Genomic DNA, 14,026 nt, shown 5'->3' with positions numbered 1-14,026 from the left:
TGCATTGAGCATTCTGGAAGAAGAGAGCTGACAAGTCAGTGGAGGTTGCCTTGCATACTTGTTGTAGCCACGTTCACTTAAATTTTATTTTGTCATCTCCAGTACTGGTGTCTTTGGCCAGAGACACAAAATGAGGGGCAAATATTGAGCAGAATGCATCCATTGCACGTGGTCAACATGTTTGTGAGAAGCCATTTATTTTATGATTTCCAAGATGTGATTTCGTGTTGCAAGCATTCAAAAGTGTTTAAATTCCAAGAGTGGCTTGGGAGTTATTACCATTTAATTTCAGAATGAATTATTCTGTTCTGAGAGCTGGCTCATTTATTGAACTAATGTTGTAATGAGGAGAAAGTGAGAACTGCAGATGCTGGAGATCAGAGCCGAAAATGTGTTGCTGGAAAAGCGCAGCAGGTCAGGCAGCATCCAAGAAACAGGAGAATCGATGTTTCGGGCATAAGCCCTTCTTCAGGAATGAGGAAAGTGTGTCCAGCAGGCTAAGCCTTGTAGAGGGAGGAAGAGAGCTTCTTCAAGGAAGGCATCCTTTCAAGAGGATTCGCAGTAGGTTAAAATCTTCAAGGAGAAAGTGAGGACTGCAGATGCTGGAGATCAGAGCTGAAAATGTGCTGCTGGAAAAGCGCAGCAGGTCAGGCAGCATCCAAAGAGCAGGAGAGTTGACGTTTCGGGCATAAACCCTTCTTCAGGAATGAGGAGCACCCCACTGGTTCTCACCTACCACCCCACGAACCTCCATATACAGCGTATCATCTGCTGTCATTTCCGCCACCTCCAAACGGACCCCACCACCAGGGATATATTTCCCTCCCCTCCCCTATCAGCGTTCTGAAAAGACCACTCCCTCCGTGACTCCCTCGTCACGTCCACACTCCCCACTAACCCAATCCCCACTCCCGGCACCTTCCCCTGCAATCGCAAGAAATGCAAAACTTGCGCCCACACCTCCCCCCTTACCTCCCTCCAAGGCCCCAAGGGATCCTTCCATATCCGCCACAAATTCACCTGCACCTCCACACACATCATTTATTGCATCCGCTGCACCCGATATTGCCTCCTCTATATTGGGGAAACAGGCTGCCTACTTGCGGAACGTTTCAGAGGACACCTCTGGAACACCTGGACCAACCAACCCAACCACCCCGTGGCTCAACACTTCAACTCCCCCTCCCACTCCACCAAGGACATGCAGGTCCTTGGACTCCTCCATCGCCAGACCATAGCAACACGACGGTTGGAGGAAGAGCGCCTCATCTTCCGCCTAGGAACTCTCCAACCACAAGGGATGAACTCAGATTTCTCCAGTTTCCTCATTTCCCCTCCCCCCACCTTCTCTCAGTCAAATCCCTCGAACTCAGCACCGCCTTCCTAACCTGCAATCTTCTTCCTGACCTCTCCGCCTCACCCCACTTCGGCCTATCACCCTCACCTTGACCTCCTTCCACCTATCGCATCTCCAGCGCCCCTCCCCCAAGTCCCTGCTCCTTACCTTTTATCTTAGCCTGCTGGACACACTTTCCTCATTCCTGAAGAAGGGCTTATGCCCGAAACGTCTATTCTCCTGCTCTTTGGATGCTGCTTGACCTGCTGCGCTTTTTCAGCAACACATTTTTAGCTCTAAAGTTGTAAAGATGCAAACAGGAAATATTAAATGTTAAAGTCAAAATCTCCAGTTCTGCATCTGTTTTTTATTAGATTGCAAATTTGACAAAAATTAAAGGTTACTTAAGAGGGAAAAAGTAGATCAGCAGAAAGCCAAACCACTGCTAAAGAAAGCATGTGTTTCTCAGCAGAACATGTGAAAAATGTTAAATTTAATTTTATTCATTGCTTTTACTGAAATCATTCATATTTTCTGAAAGCATCATAGATATTAATTTTCTTAAATAATTGATCATCAGTGATGGGCACTGGTTTCCATTGGTGTATTGCTGTTATTGCTTAAGGTATACAGGTTGAATGGAGCATAAAATACCATAGGAATTGCAGGGTTCTGATGTACAGTTCAGAATTCTGTGTCTGGTGTGTAATAATTCATGTATAATTATGTTTTTGCACTGAAGGCTTCCTCTTGGTTGATAGAGTGAAAGCTTTGCGTATGTTTTGCTGAGATTGTATCTATTAAAGGTTTTAAGTTCTAATCTATCCAGTGCCAAGGCTGATCATTCTTGAAGCTTGTGCACTGCTTTGACATTCTCCACTCTCAGACAGACAGCCACTGAGCTCTTAGAACTTCCTGCAGAACCTGCCAAATCATGAAAAAGCAGTCAGCTATATGACACCTGGCCTTTGATGATAACCTTGATGATTATAGTTAATTGCAGGAAATGCCCCATCTCATCAACAAAATCCATGTAATCAAACCTCTGTGGATATATCTTGGCAAATCTAGCTTTTGAAAGGTTCCTGTTTCTAACTGCTGGAAATCGTGGGACACTGTAGGTGGCTGACTCAAGCCTGTTTCCTGTGGGTTTGGCTCGTCTCTGATTGAAGAGACCGTTAAGAGAGCCGGAATTCCAATTCAACCATTGGAATTTCAGGAACACCAACTTCTGCAGAGGTCCATTTTTAACATTGGGAAAGTGTTGAGAAGGGCAAGGTCCAAATTGTAGATGCTACCAAAATTGAAAGCAATTTGGAAGGAAATCTGGTCACTCAAAAGTCATGCAAAGGAAATAAGAAAAGCCTTTTACCTTACTTGCATGTGGGATGTTTCCTCCTGCCTCACAGCTGATGAAGTACCTTTGAAGTGTAGTCTCTGTTTTAGTGTTACCTTATACTGCAGCTGTTTGTGCACAGTAAGTTTTCATGGATAAAGACAGCACATGCATAGGAACATCGATGTCGAAATTTAGGAAAGTAAGATGTGCTCTTCATAGAACGTATGATCTTAAGGGGACTTGGCGTGGATATTGGGATAGATATTCCTCATGTTGAAGACACTAAGAACTAGGTGATAGTGTTTAAGAATAAGAGGTCAGAAATGAGGCAAAACTTTTTCTTATTGAAAGGCAAAGCAGACCCTAAGGGCCTTCTTCTGATCCCAAGTCTAATGTTCCTAGAAATGCCAAGCAACTCTGCGTGATAAACATTTCAAAGTGTATTAATGCACCGAATATAAGTGTTAGTGATAAGGCCAACATTAGCATTTATTGCCCATCCCTAATTGCTGCAGAGAAGTCAGTGGTGAGCTGACATCGTAAACCATGACAAACCATAGGGTCCTCACACTGCTTTTGGGAAGGGAGTTTTAGGATTTTGATTAATCAACATTGGAGGAACATTGATATATTTCTCAGTCGGGATAGTGTTAGGACCGAAGGTAAAGTTAGAGGTTCCTACGTGCATTCTGCCTTGTCATTGGGTGACATGATGTCTCAGTGGTTAGCACTGCTGCCTCACAGCACAAGAGTCCTGGGATCGATTCCAGCCTTGTGGAGTTTGCACATTCTCCCTGTGTTTGCGACGACTTCCTCTGGGTGCTCTGGTTTCCTTCCACAGTTCAAAGCTCTGCAGGTTAGGTACATTGACCATGCTAAATTGCCCATAGTGTTCAGGGATGTGTAGATTAGGTGCAGGGGAATGTAGAATACTAGAGTAAGGGAATGGGTCTGGGTGGGATACTCTTCGGATGGTCAGTGTGGACTTGTTCAGCCAAATGCCTGTTTCCACACTCTAGGGATTTCTATGATTGAATAAATATATAATATTTTAATAATGTGGTTGAGGGATAAGTATTGGCCAGGATACTAGAGAGATATCCCTAGCTTTTCTACAAAATTGAGATTTTCTAAATCAACTTGAAAAGAATAGAAAGGCTTCGACTCAACATCTCATCTAAAGGATTTTGTGATGTCTGCGGCCTACACCTTAAAAGTCCAATTTCTGACACAGGCCATGCACTGAACTACATTCGGTTATAAAGGCCGGTGAGTTGGAGGAAGTTCGAAATCTAGATGGAGTTGATATGTCACGTTTCAAAATCCAACAGTGAATGAAAATTCAAGTTTGGATGATGAATATTAATTTTAACTAGTGAGCACGTAAGATGTCATATTTGCAGTTTAGGATTGGAAAACCCAGAGGATTATTTACCACCGTAGCATTAATAATTTTGGTGAAGGACTAAGCTTACAAGAGAGAAAAAGGGAGTGATGAAAGCTATGAAGGCAACTGGAGATTTTCTATCAGTCAACTTGTTAAATGAGTCTGCTCAGGTATGGTGGCAACATTGGTTTTGTGTGAAATGAGGCTTTATGTAGTTATGGAGAGAAAAGCAAGTGGTGTGCAATGTAAGATCAAGAAACTGGGCTTCTTGCAGGATCTGTGATGATGGAGCAGAAAATGAAACTAAAGACATTAAATGGCAGAGGTAGAAGTTGTTATCAGGGGTTACTGGAGATTTTGAGAGACACGAAAAAGTCTCCATGACATGTTTGAAAGAAAACAGATTCTCATTATCCCATTGAGGGAATGGAACAAATTAAGAGAAGCTGATTAGCCATTCATCAATGTGTAAAACCTGGATAACATTGGACGGTAATTGGAAAACGTAATAGAGTGAGAAAGAGGAGACAGTCGTCAAGCACTCTTGTGTTGATGAAATAACAATCAGAGATGGTCTCTTACTCACTTGCGCTGTTGAATTATTCACTGGATAAATATTCAAAACCAATGGGGGTCACCTGATTTTATTTTAAAAATACTTCTAGATTATTTCCTATTATTTCATCTCATCTTTTTATTTTATTAAATAATTCCTTTTTCTATTTAACCCACACCCCACAGTTATAATTATTTTCATCTTGTTGTGAAAATATTGGAGCTAAGGTTGTAACTTCTCGACTTCACTATGGCAGATATCATTTCAAACCAAACTGGGCAATAGGACTGTGCTACCCTCTCATCAAAAGGGTGAGAAGCTTTGACTGCCTTTCCTAGCAGTAGGTGAAAGGAAACAACTTGGGTTTTTGTGGGCTTATGACCCTGCTCTTCCTCTACCCCTAGATTTCTCCTTCAGTCTTAATGATGAAGCATTGTGCGTGCATCCAGTACATTCTTTACTCTACTTTTGTCTTTTTTCAGTTGGTTACTCTACGTGTCACTGGTGCCATGTTATGGAACGGGAATCATTTGAAAATGAAGAGATTGGCAAAATCATGAATGAGAATTTTGTTTGCATCAAGGTTGACCGAGAAGAGCGACCAGATGTTGATAAAGTTTATATGACGTTTGTCCAGGTGAGCATATTGTTTAATATAATCACTTGACTTTTCCCTACCAACACCTTGTGTTTCATCAAGTTTCAGATGTTCAGGCACCCTTTAGTCAGTAAATGGATGGATTGTATTAGATGACTGAGCATCAGGAGACAAACAGAAAATAACACTAAATGCCTTCCTCTCAGCTACCTGCTTCAGTGTTCTAAATACAGCAATGCTATTTCTTTAACATTTAACATATTTTGCTCTTTAATTTGAACTCTGGGAAGTCAGCCAGCAGGCCATCTCAAGCTACCTTGAGATCTTGCATATCCATTTAACAGGCAGGGGACAGCCAGAGTTTAATGTTTCCTCTGGAAGGCGGCAGCTTTGATACTACAGCACTTCTTCAATTCTGCACTGAGTGCCAACATCCGTATGTCCATTAGCCCTGAACCCACATGCTCCGCTTCTTGCTACTGTAGCTTTCTTTGAGTCAAGCTGACAGTTACTTCCCATGACCATACGGTTTGGTTTCTTCTTAATGCTTTTAAAGAATCTTTCAGTTTTGCATTAGAGTGTCAGCCTAGATTTTATGCTCGTCTCTGGAGTGGAACTTGTATCTGTTACCTGGTGATTCTAAATTAAGAGTGCCACCCGCTGAGCCACAGCTGACATTGTAAGTGACAAGGGAGTGGCATAAAATTGATTGCTTGCCCATGTCATCCTAAAGTTGAAAGCAATGTTGAAAAGCAATCACAATGCTCTAAAGTCCCTTTTTTTAAACTATCGACTCCCATAGTGTAGTTCCCACACAAACCCATGGCTACAACCTACCAAGTGGTGAACCTACCAAGTTACAGCCAGCCTACTTTTATTTAAATCTGCCTGGCTTATTACTAGCATATTATGAACCGTCAGCTGCCATGATGACAACTATTTAGAGGCTTTAGATTAGGTCCCCTACAGTATACAGGCCCTTTGGCCCAACAACTCCACACCGACCCTCTGAAGAGTAATCCACCCAGACCCATTTACCCCTGACAAATGCACCTAACACTATGGGCAACTTATCATGGCCAATTCACCTGAGCGGCACATCTTTGGACTGTGGGAGGAAGCCCACACAGATACGGGGAGAATGTGCAAATTCCACACAGGCAGTCACCCGAGGCTGGAGTTGAACCTGGGACCCTGGTACTGAGAGGTCATCAATGATTGCCCAAAGCTTTGTACCATCTCTAAGATACAAGTCAAGAGTGAGATAGAATAATCTCCAATTGCCTCGAAGGGTGCAGCTTCAGTAAAACTTTATGCTTGACATCATTCAGAACAAAGCAGCAAGTATTGCTGGTGTTACCATTGACTAAAGCTGACAGTCATCCTTTCTGGCCACAGCAAGGAACTGTGTCCGAGCTGCTTCAATGGTCATATTCAACTCTCAGTCAAAGGTTGTGGTTCAAGTCCAACCCTTTAGCACAAAATCTAAGAAGAGGAGTAGGGTTTCTCCTGATTGATACTTGCTGCTCAAATTCAATTGTCCAGTAACTTCATTGCTGTTGTGGGAGTTGGTGCATGCAAAATTGACTTCTGTAAATCCTACAATCCCACAGTGGCTACCCTTTAAGGGGGCTGCAATGTTATTTCTCATCTCCTGAGATCATGAAAGCTACTGTATCCAAGTCTTTACTGTTTTTCTCTTCAAGTCTCTTCTCCAAGTGGTTTTGACAGTTTTTAATGCGAACTGGAATTTGCATGAGCCTAAACCATCTTAACAACTCTTGGACTGGAGCTGTAACAATTCCTGTTTCCTTCCTTTTTGGCTGCAGGCGACAAGTGGTGGGGGTGGCTGGCCAATGAGTGTTTGGCTAACCCCTGACCTCAAACCTTTTGTTGGAGGGACTTATTTCCCACCTGAAGATGGATTCCACCGATTGGGTTTTAAGACGGTGTTGAACAACCTGGCTGAACAGGTATGATATACATTGTTTTTAAATGGTGTGTAGAATAGGCTGGTCTTATACCTTTTGAATCCTTGCACAAGTTTATTCTAATTCAGTAAGGTTAATAAGATATGTAGAACCAATGTGAGCAGGTGGAGTTGAGGTATAGATTAACAATGATCAATCCTGGCAAATATATATAATGTTAGGTGGGTAAACTGCAGGTTGCTTTCTTGATTCATTGGGTAGGTCGGAAAACTTTGCATAACTTTCCTTATTTGCAAGTTTATTGTAGGGGACTTGGCTGCTGAATCAAATGGGTTGAGGCAACTAAGGTAAGGGATGGACGTAAAACAAGAAAAAAAGCATAACTTATGAGAAAACCTGTTTATTTCATGTTCTGCATTGCAAAAAAAGAGTTTAATTTTGATCTAAGATTGCTGAAACTCGGTGTGGATACTAACCATTAACCAATCTTCAGTAGAAAGTGTACTTTTTAAGTCAGTGCTTAAACCCTGTGTTTCATAAGTTAGGCTTCTTATTGAGACTTGCTGGACCATTAGAGTGCTTTAAATAGTTAGAAATTCATGCTCTAAAACATTTGCTTTAGTGGAAGAGAAACCGGAAGGAGCTAACTGAACGTAGTAATAAGATCCTGACAGCCCTGCAGAAAGGGGTAGAAGTGAGTGCCAACAAAGAGGCAGTGCCTCCGTCATGTGCTCGGGTGATGCAGAGGTGCTTCCAGCAGCTGGTTCATTCCTACGAAGATGAATATGGAGGGTTTTCTGAGTCTCCAAAGTTCCCATCACCAGGTGAGAAATAAAACTTTATTTGAAATTCTGCTTCCTGTCTTTGAATGGTCACAGGAACAGCAACTTGCATTTACATAGCATTCTTAACGTAAGAAGATATTTCAAGACTTTTCCCAGAAGGATAATCGGGCAAACTCTGCAATGGGATACTTTAGGAAAGGAGGAGAAATTAGGACAGTGATCAAAGGCTTAGGCAAAGAGATCAATTTTGAAAAGGATTGTAGTGGAGAAGTGTGAGAAAGAGTGAAATGAATTAGTCTAATGAGTTAACGTTGAAGGCAAGACTGTCTTAATGAGGTGGCATTCGTTTAACTGGGCCTTTTATTCAGTAGAATTTAGGAGGATGAGAGATGATCTGATTGATACATATGCAATTCTGACAGGTCTGGACAGACTAGATGCAGCGAGGCTGTTTCCCCTGATTAGGAAGTCTAGAAAGAGGGGATACAGTATCAGGATATGGGCTAGACCATTGAGGACTAAGATGAGGAAAACGTTCTTCACTCTAAGGATAGTGGATCTGTGGTGTTCTCAACTTGCTGTGGAATCCAAATTTTTGAATATATTCAAGGAAGAGAAAAATTTCTAGATTTCAAAAGCATTGAAAGCAGTGGGGAGAAAGAAAGAATATGCCATTGAGATAGAGGATCAGCTATGATCATATTGAACAGTGAAGCAGAGAAGGGCTAAATGGTCTACTCGTACGGTTTTAATGTTTCTAAATAAATGGATTTAGGGAAATTGCTGCAGCAATTATGAACTACTTGCAGTGATTTTCCTTCTTTTTCTGAAGGTGCTGACTCATGCTGGGTACACTGCCAAAAGCATTGACTGCCCTCTGGTGTACGTCACCCATGAGGCCATTCTTTGAAATCCTGGTCTTTGAACATCAGTGAGATCTTCATTAGCAGGGATCTTGGCATTAAGTCACATCGCACATATGCATTAATTTTCCACTGGGCATTACAGGGTGATTTTCTTTCCCCTTTCTCTCCTACCCCCTCTCACCTTAAGGCAACTTGGTCAAGATCATGTCGAGCTAATTTAGCTTCAGTATCGATTTTTAAAAGAAGGTTTACTTCTCAGCATGCGTTACACACCCTGAGTGACTATTGTTAAATAGCCAAAAGCAGCATCAATTTGCATGCCATAAGATCTTGTGAACGTACATCAGGCAGATTGTTAACTGATTGATTGTATTGTTGACTGAGAGAATTCCCTGCTTTTGTTCAGATAGTGGACAAGTCCTGAACTACCAGGTCAGACATAGTGTTTAGGGATGTGTAGGTTAGATGCGTTAGCTACGGGAAAATGAAGGGTTCTCTGGATAGGAATTGGGAATGGGATGCTCTTTGGAGGGTTGGTATGGGTTCGTTGGGCTTAATGGCCTGTTTGCGTACTGTTGGGATTGTATGGAAAGGCAAGGTTTCAGGTTTGAATGAGAGATGTTTGCTTTGAGGCACTATGGATGCTGGGATAGTAATGGAATTGATCACAGTCTTGATGCTGAAGAAGTTTGCAAGCTGATCATTTATTTAAAATAGGTTGACAGGACAGACAAGGATAATTTAAAGAGGGACTAATGGAAGAGGCTTTTGGAAAATAACTACCATGAAGTTTTGACAGATGTACAATTTTGCCTGTCCTCCTTGTGTTCTCTGTCTGTTTGATCATCACTTGTATTTGCTCCGTAACCTGTTCTGACTCTTCGCCTCACACTATACCTGATTCAGAATCCTTACCCTCATCTATAAACCACCACCAATGGCCTTTCCCTACTTTGTGTCCTGTCATTTTCTCCACTTTTGGATCTCGGCCTACACTCACGTGTTACGAAGACTTGTCTATTGTACTGTTGAAAAGCATGGAGTTGGAAAAAGCACAGTAGGTCAGCCAGCAGCCAAGGAGGAGGAGAATCAATGTTTCGGGCATAAGCGAAACCACACCCAATGCTTTTGTCTTTGTGGAAGACTTTATTGTCATTTGAAACTCAGTAAAACCTACTACTTCCCACACCACCTTCAAAAGCTTCACCACTTCTCTTTTCTTCTGCAGTACTGGTTAACTTTCTTAAATCTCCTGTGACAGGTACTCTTATCATCTATGCTGTGCAACGTTAGCCATAGATGAACAGAACTTAGTTCAAATTAAACTATGACCTCTCTGCTTGCTGATCTTCATTAATTCCTGGTGTGCCAATACCTCACATTTTAAAACAGTCAGCCCTGTTTTTAAATCCCACCATGGTCTTTCCCCTCCCTACCTCTATATCCTGGCATGGCAACTTTGTGATATTTACTTTTACTTATTGTGAGAAGCTAGTTGCATTTAGCTGTCTAAATCTTAATGTTTGGAACTCATTTCCTAATTCTCAGCCTTTATACCTCTCCCCTCTCCTTTAAGACACTCTTTAAAACCATTTCCTTTCACCAACCCTACGGTTGCTTCTCTTAATATCTCTTGAAAGGTTCAAGGTCAAATTTTGTTTGATTATCCTCCTGTGAGACACAGTGGAAAATTTTACTTTGTTAAAGGTGCTGTATAAATTCAAGCTATTGCTGGATGTTTTATTTTACAAAAGGGACTAAATATTGCAAGTTATTATCAATTATTTCAATCTTAAAACCAATGATTTACATAAGGGTAGAATGTAATCATATTTAGAGCCCATGTGTAATTGTGAATGTTCTTTGCCTTATTGCACTTAAGGACAGATTGTATTTGCCCCTGGCTGTTGCTTTATGTATGATTCTTTTTGCCATGTACAATTTGCATGCTTTTTGCTAGGCAGCAGCCAGGGCTGTGAATAACTGCTCTTTTCCTTGAATGTGTTTCTTTCTGATTGATGTTATTTCTGTTCAAATCATTTGACTGTAAGTAAAAGAAGAGGCCTTTGGACATACAATCTGGTGCAGAAACTTCCAATTGTGTCAGGTGGACTTGGCTGAAAACTAGATCTGAATAGCCCTGTTCTGTAAAGCAGTATTTGCTTAATTCTTATCATCACTTTGTGAACAAGGGTGCCAAGGCTTTCATCTTATAAAAACAAAAGGGTAGTGAATGCTATTCTGCATTGAAGCCTAAAGAATGCAGTGCATTTTACCTCTTCTGCCCTTTTTTTCAATCATAATGTCAGTTTTATAAACTGTTTAACACTGTTTTATGTTACTTATATTCTTTCCATCATCAAGCACTACTGGAATGCCTGCCCCAAGCTAACCCAGTGATGTCTTACCTCAGTTATACAGGCTACACCAAGACTACTGCATGCAGTTTTGGCCCCCTTATCTAAGAAGAGATATACTTGCTATAGAGGGAGTGCAGCAGAGGTTCACTAGCATGATACTGGGGGTGGCAAGACTGTCTTAATGAGGTGGCATTCATTCAACTGGACCTTTTATTCAGTATAGTGTAGGAGGATGAGAATCGATCTGATTGATACGTATGCAATTCTGACAGGTCTGGACAGACTAGATGCAGCGAGACTTTTTCCCCTGATTAGGAAGTCTAGAAAGAGGGGATACAGTATCAGGATATGGGCTAGACCATTTAGGACTAAGATGAGGAAAATGTTCTTCACTCTAAGGATAGTGGATCTGTGGTGTTTTCAACCTGCTGTGGAATCCAAATCTTTGAATATATTAAAGAAAGCGAAAAATTTCTAGATTTCAAAAGCATCGAAAGCAATAGGGAGAAAGAAAGAATATGCCATTGAGATAGAGGATCAGCTGTGATCATATTGAACAGTGAAGCAGAGAAGGGCTAAATGGTCTACTCGTACGGTTTTAATGTTTCTAAGTAAATGGACTTAGTTCATAATTGCTGCAGCAATTTCCCTACTTGTAGTGATTGTCCTTCTTTCTCTGAAGGTGCTGACTCATGCTGGGTACACTGCCAAAAGCATTGATTGCCCTCTGGTGTACGTCACCCATGAGACCATTCTTTGAAATCCTGGTCTTTGAACATCAGTGAGATCTTCGTTAGCAGGGATCTTGGCATTAAGTCACATCGCACATATGCATTAATTTTCCATTGGGCATTACAGGGTGATTTCCTTTCCCCTTTCTCTCCTACCCCCTCTGACCTTAAGGCAACTTGGTCAAGGTCATGTCGAGCTAATTCAGCTCAAGGATTGATTTTAAAAAAAAGGTATATTTCTCAGCATGCGTTACATACCCTGAGTGACTATTGTTAAATAGCTAAAAGCAGCATCAATTTGCATACCATAAGATCTTGTGAACGTACATCAGGCAGTTTACCAATTGATTGTATTGTTGTCTGAGAGAATTCCCTGCTTTTGCACAGATAGTGGACGAGTGCTGAACTACCAGGTCAGACAGTTTGTCTGTGGCTGCCTTAGTTACTGCTGATCTCTTGGTGTGGCATTGATTTGCTTCATATAAATCTGTCATTTTCCATGGGAAATTACTTGTAGGACATTTCAACTGTGTTTAGTGTTGTGTCATGTCTCCATATATGAACTGTTTATAATTTGTCCAAATATAGTATAGTGCTAACATTTCAGGAATTATCTGATTTAACAATCTGTAACTCTATTCATTTTAGTTGAAGTGATAGCAGAGATAAAATGTCTGTCATAACTTTTCTTTTCCTCAGAAATATGTGGTGGGGCTGTTTTAATTTCTAAGTGCTGCCCAAGACTGTTATTACATTTGGAGCATTTAGCAGAATGTATGAGATTAATTAAGTAGGTGGGTGACCGGACACTGGAGTTTTAGACAAGTGAAGATTGAATGGAAAGTAGGTGAGGGGTTACACATTTTTGAGGGCTTTTAAAGTATCACTGTGGTTTTGAGGATGGTACAATTAATTTTGATTTCAAAATTGGGAAGAGGCAGGTGTATATGGAAGGGCTAGTGCAACAAATGAAGAAGGTCTTTGGGAAGTGTAGAAGCATCATAGAGAATTGTCCCCAGTTTTCAGAAAATAGGACAGAGCGCTACAGGTTTTCAATGGAGAAAAATAGAGTTGTAGAGTCATAGAGCATGGAAATCAGCATAACGCATCCTAAACTGAACTAGTCCCATTTCTTGCAATTGACCCATATCCCTCTAAACCATTCCTATTCATATACCTATCCGAATACCCTTTATAGTCAGATTTTGGAGGATGAGCTGAAAGAGAGAGTGACTTACTGAATGGTAATATCTAACCGCCTAGGGAATACCAACTCTTTGTAGTTTGGATAGATCTCATTTATCTCCTATATTATGGGGGACTGGAACAGTGGTTAATTGATTGTCTCTGGTTTTCGCAAAGTAATGCATTGCTTTTCCCCTAACAGTAAACTTCAATTTTCTGTTCCGTTTCTGGGCTTTGAACAAGAGTGAAGAGAAAGGAGCCCAGGCGCTGCAGATGGCTTTACACACTCTGAAAATGATGGCTCTTGGAGGAATTCATGATCACATTGGGCAGGTAGGAGAGTTCATTGTGGTGTGAAGGTAGCTTTCTGGAAGAGGTAATGGGGGAGGATAATTGTGGGTTTAATTAATATAAGGTAATTAGGCTGAGTAATAACCATATGTTGGTTTGAAAGACAGACTTGCGCTTCTATAACAGCAAAGTGTCATCAACAGTACTATAAAATGGCACTTACTCAGCAAAGACCTCCCTGACACTCAGTTTGAGTTTAATCAGGACCACTTGTTGCTGATCTCATTGCATTTCCAAAATATGGACAAAAGTGCTGAGCTCAAGGCAGCTGTTGTCATCAGTGGCATGAGGAAACCCCTGGAAAACTGAAGTCATGGAGAATTGGAAAGGTGATACTTCTGATTGGTGGAGTCATAATGAGCCCCAAGGAAGATGGTTGTGGTTATTGGAGATCAGCCACCTCAGGTATAGGGTATTTCTGCAGGGTTTCCTCAAAGTAGTGTTACAGGTCCAACCACTTTGAATCACTTCATCAATAACCTTCCACTGATCATAAGGTCAGACCTGGGATGCCCACTGATGATTGCAGGATGTTCTTTCCTATTTGAGACTTCTCGGATACTGAAGTATTCTGTGTCAATTTTCAGCAAAACTTGGGCAA

General features: G+C 41.3%; 1 protein-coding gene across 4 annotated transcripts in view; it reads left to right on the top strand.

Annotated features, from left to right (window-relative positions):
* Positions 1-14,026, top strand: part of spata20 (spermatogenesis associated 20) — a 363,387-nt gene that overhangs the window by 17,884 nt on the left and 331,477 nt on the right. For all 4 annotated transcript variants that reach the window (XM_060844319.1, XM_060844321.1, XM_060844322.1 and 1 more), the window contains exons 4-7: positions 5,101-5,255; positions 7,046-7,189; positions 7,770-7,971; positions 13,277-13,407. In XM_060844319.1, the coding sequence (XP_060700302.1) occupies positions 5,101-5,255; positions 7,046-7,189; positions 7,770-7,971; positions 13,277-13,407 (632 nt within the window). The remainder of the gene's footprint in view (positions 1-5,100; positions 5,256-7,045; positions 7,190-7,769; positions 7,972-13,276; positions 13,408-14,026) is intronic.

This window comes from Hemiscyllium ocellatum, chromosome 25 (assembly GCF_020745735.1).
Source record: "Hemiscyllium ocellatum isolate sHemOce1 chromosome 25, sHemOce1.pat.X.cur, whole genome shotgun sequence".
NCBI classification, from domain to species: domain Eukaryota; kingdom Metazoa; phylum Chordata; class Chondrichthyes; order Orectolobiformes; family Hemiscylliidae; genus Hemiscyllium; species Hemiscyllium ocellatum.
Note: the sequence above shows the minus strand (reverse complement) of the source record. Positions and strands in the feature narration are given on the sequence as shown.